General features: G+C 59.3%; 1 protein-coding gene across 1 annotated transcript; it reads right to left on the minus strand.

Moving 5' to 3' along the window:
- Positions 1-852: 852 nt before the first annotated feature.
- Cldn5 (claudin 5) lies at positions 853-2,586 on the minus strand. Its single transcript, XM_090320178.1, has one exon. The coding sequence runs from the start codon at positions 1,744-1,746 to the stop codon at positions 1,090-1,092; it is 657 nt and encodes a 218-aa protein (XP_090176304.1). The 5' UTR covers positions 1,747-2,586; the 3' UTR covers positions 853-1,089.
- Between the last annotated feature and the right edge of the window lie 1,291 nt (positions 2,587-3,877).

The raw sequence follows: 3,877 nt of genomic DNA on the forward strand, positions 1-3,877 counted from the left end.
GAGGAGTGAGGGGGGACACCAACCCTACTGTATAAAGCCATGCTGTGACTGGCAAAGGAGCCAGGACAAGGGCTTGGAGCAGAGCCCAAGACACTGGGCAACTGGCCCCTTCCCATGACAACATTGTTGACTGCAGCAAGACCTGCTAAACTGGGCACACATCCTGGATTCACCCCACTCCCACCCCACAATTGAGAAGCACCCCCATTCACACTGGCTGCTTAACAGAACAGGATGGCTGGGTCCACCCCTCCCTCTCCTGGCCCCATATGGGGCTCTCCTGCCTGCAATACACTGTGGCTGTGTTAACTCCCGCCTGGAGCCTGGGGAAAAGTTCATAGGACCTAGGGGCTAGCGCTGAGAAGGCCCTGGCAGGTGGATAAGAGAATGGTCTGCTGGGCACAGGGTGAGTGGACAGAGGACAAGAGACCGTGGGAGTGTTCAAAACATTTACTAAGCGAATTCTTTCTCTCCCCGCCCCCAAGCTGCAAGGACCATACAATGCTCTAGCTCCCATGTTCAGGCTCAGGTGCCCACAAGAGGAGGTTTGTGGTGGGGGGGGGGGGCTGCTGGCGAGGACTGCTGGTGAGAGAGACATAGAAGTCCAGGCCAAATTGGGTTTAGGCCCTGCTGAGAAGGAAACACAATTTATACACACCTCCAGCAGCCCTGCCTGGGGATCCCGGGCTCTCCTATGTGCCTCCTCTTAGATCAGCAGGAGAGGATGGAAAAAATAAGGCACTATCCAAGATTCTCCAGATTCTGGGTAGGAGTTGGCATCAGCAATCTGGTGCCCACTCGGAGACAATCTGAGAGTCCCCCCTGCGTCCTAGCCAGCGCTGTATATATATATATATGTAAAAACGAATAAACAAAAACAAAAAAACAGATCGAGTCCTCAAGTACAAACGGGTTCGAGTCTGGGCTCTGCGTGTTCAGAGCTTGGTCGGTGCTCCAAGCCTAGCCTCCCTCCAAGTCCTGCGCTGTGACCCCAGCCGTGGCCGCTGTCGCCGCCCTCCGAGCGAGCGCGCCTTCCCACGCCGACGGGACTTGGCTCCGGGGAAGTGGCCCCCGCTGTGCTCCGCACTCCTACACGTAGTTCTTCTTGTCGTAGTCGCCGCTGGCCGTGGGTCTCCGCGGTACGGAGTACTTGACCGGGAGGCTGAGATCGGGCCGGCCGGCGCTCACCCAGGCGCCGCAGCACACCAGGCCCCCGCCGCACATGAGCAGCGCCGACGCCGCCCAGCCGATGTACAGCGCCGCGCCCAGCTCGTGCTTCTGCGACACCGGCACGGCGGGGTCGTAGAACTCGCGGACCACGATGTTAGCGAACCAGCAGAGGGGCACGAGTGCCAGCAGCCCGCACAGCGCGTACAGCGCGCCGCCGGTGAGGGCCACGCGCGCCTTCGCCGGGCCCGGGGCCACGCAGGTGGTGCACTGCGCGCCCGTCAGGGTCACAAACAGGGCCACCAGCGCCAGCAGCACGGCGCCCACCGTGAGCGCCCGCGCCGCCTGCACCTCGGCGCTCAGCGCCAGCACCGACTCGTACACCTTACACTGCATGTGCCCGGTGCTCTGCACCACGCACGACATCCACAGCCCCTTCCAGGTGCTCTGCGCCGTCACGATGTTGTGGTCCAGGAAAGCGGTCACCTGCCACATGGGCAGCCCGCACGCCAGAATCAGACCCACCCAGCCCACCAGACACAGCACTAGACCCAGGATTTCCAGCGCCGCCGACCCCATGGCTGGAAGCTTCAAGGTGTGGTCCGATGGCGCCTTGGGCGGAGGGGAAGGGGGGAAACCTTATTCCCACGCGCGCACGGGCGCGCGCGCACCCACGCCAGTACTCTGAAGGTGTGGCTCGGTGGTGCTCCGGCCGCGCGGGTGCTGGAGCGTCCTGGGCTTGCCCTGAAAGTTTCGCGGCTGCACCACCTTCAGATCTGCTCCCCCCTCCTTGGGGGTCTTCCTATTTGAAGGCTCGGTGGGCGGACCCTAGCCCCTCAGGCCCAACCTCCTGGCTTGGAGAGACCAATCCATGCGCCCTCCCTAGACCAGAGGCCAGTCGGAGTCTCCAGGCAGGTGGAGTTAGGGAAAGTCCAGCCCGGGGCGTGGGGAGGGTTCTGCAGCGGACCGGGTCCGGTCCCCGAGGACCTGAGTGCTTTCTGGACTGATCTAGGGAAGATGCGACCATCCTCCTCCTGGCACCTTCCTCTCCTTTAGGAGCTGCTCGCTCTCCCACCTGCACCACCCCCTACATCCCAAACCAAAGCCCTCCAAAGCGGAGATAGAGGGATCTCCCGATTCCTTTGCTCAGGTGGGATAAACACGCCCTAAATCCTTCCTCCAGAAAGCCCACCCTGCCAGCCAGGCCCGCCCTGGGCACTCTCCCGAGTGCCCTGGACCAGAGGACCAAACAGGATCCTCCCCACATTCCTACCATCACCATCACACCATTCTCTGCCTCCCTAAAGCCTCAGGCCCTGGGTACAAAGCCAGCCTCGCAAGGGCCCGTTTTCTGAATGACCCCCCTCTCTGCGCCCTGTCTGCGGGGCTTCACAACCTTGTCATTCTGAGTATCTTGCTGTGATGCTGTCCATCCCCCCCCTCCCTCCCCTCCGTCCTTTGAGGCTCAGCCGTGTCAGGTGTCAGGCAATATGCCTAAAAGAGATCTCCCATGCTGGTTCAGGACCCAGCAGGGCCGGGTCCTGCCTGGGCAGCCTCTTCTGATCCTGATCTTCACACAGGAGAAATACAAAGGATCGTGAAGGGCTGACCTCTGTTCTCCCACCAATCTCAGTGGTGCCCTACCACCCCAGCCCCCAAACTGCCCTCCGGAAGCCAACTTGGAGTTTCCTGGCCAGGAGGAAGAGCCCCCATCCTCGCTGGAGGAGGGAGGTGCGGGATTTCCGGGCATTCTTCTGCACAATGGCCCAGCCATTTCTTGAAAGGTCTACTGGGGTGGATGCTGTGGGCCCCCTGAGGCTCGGGTGGGGACACTAGGCCCCCCAACCCACAACCTCATGAGGGCACGGTCCCATTCACCCCTTCTCTTCCCTATTCCTTACCAGCCCCTTTGTTTCCAGCTGTCTGGACTCCCAGCCCTGGACGGAGGCCACCGGATGCGTTTTTGTTTTTTCTTTCCTTCTATAGAGTGCTCCCGCCTCTATAGAGAAAGCATGGCATTATTGTGGGCAGGCATATCGGCTGGAGTTTTGGTAAATCTTTTCCTCCTGGGCCCCCAAATTCTCCTTCATGACATGGCTCTGATAGGGGTGCAGAAGGTAAGGGCTAGGTCCTCGCTTATCCTATACAAGAAGGTAGGAAGGACAAATCTGTCCTAGGTTGGGGAGAAGTCTCCTACCTTGCCTTTACCTAATCTCTGCCAATAGGTGGCTCTAGTCACCACACTACTTCCTCCTTCAGGAGACCCATGGACCACTCCCTCTTCTAGCCAGAGGCTCTTCCCACATTCCTAGGGCTTATCCTCTCAATCATGCCTCTCCCTCACTCCAGCTCCCTCCCCCACCCCATGTCCACATCTACCCGGGGTGACTCCTGAAGCCATTCCCTAGCTGGGCTACCCCGGCAGGTTTCTCTTTGGGTCAAGTCCTGCTTATAACCCTCGATGGCACGGTAGTGATTAGTAGTGTCTCCTCGCTGGGCACCCAGTGGCTCATGTTGTAATCCTAGCTATTCAGGAGAACGAGATCTGAACATTGCATTTCAGAGCCAGCTGGGCCAGGAAAGTGTGTGAGACTCTCATCTCCAATTAGCCGCTAATGAACCACCAAAAATCTTGAACTGTGGCTCAAGGAGTAGAATGCCAGCTTTGAATGAAAAAGCTACAGGCCCTACGTTTAAATCCTAGTACTGA

This window comes from Megascapheus bottae, chromosome 28 (assembly GCF_031878675.1).
Source record: "Megascapheus bottae isolate mThoBot1 chromosome 28, mThoBot2.hap1, whole genome shotgun sequence".
Taxonomy (NCBI): Eukaryota; Metazoa; Chordata; class Mammalia; order Rodentia; family Geomyidae; genus Megascapheus; species Megascapheus bottae.

Bases quoted from the DNA above. Each gene is read 5' to 3' on its own strand.
- Cldn5 (XM_090320178.1), bottom strand. From the start codon at position 1,746: ATGGGGTCGGCGGCGCTGGAAATCCTGGGTCTAGTGCTGTGTCTGGTG.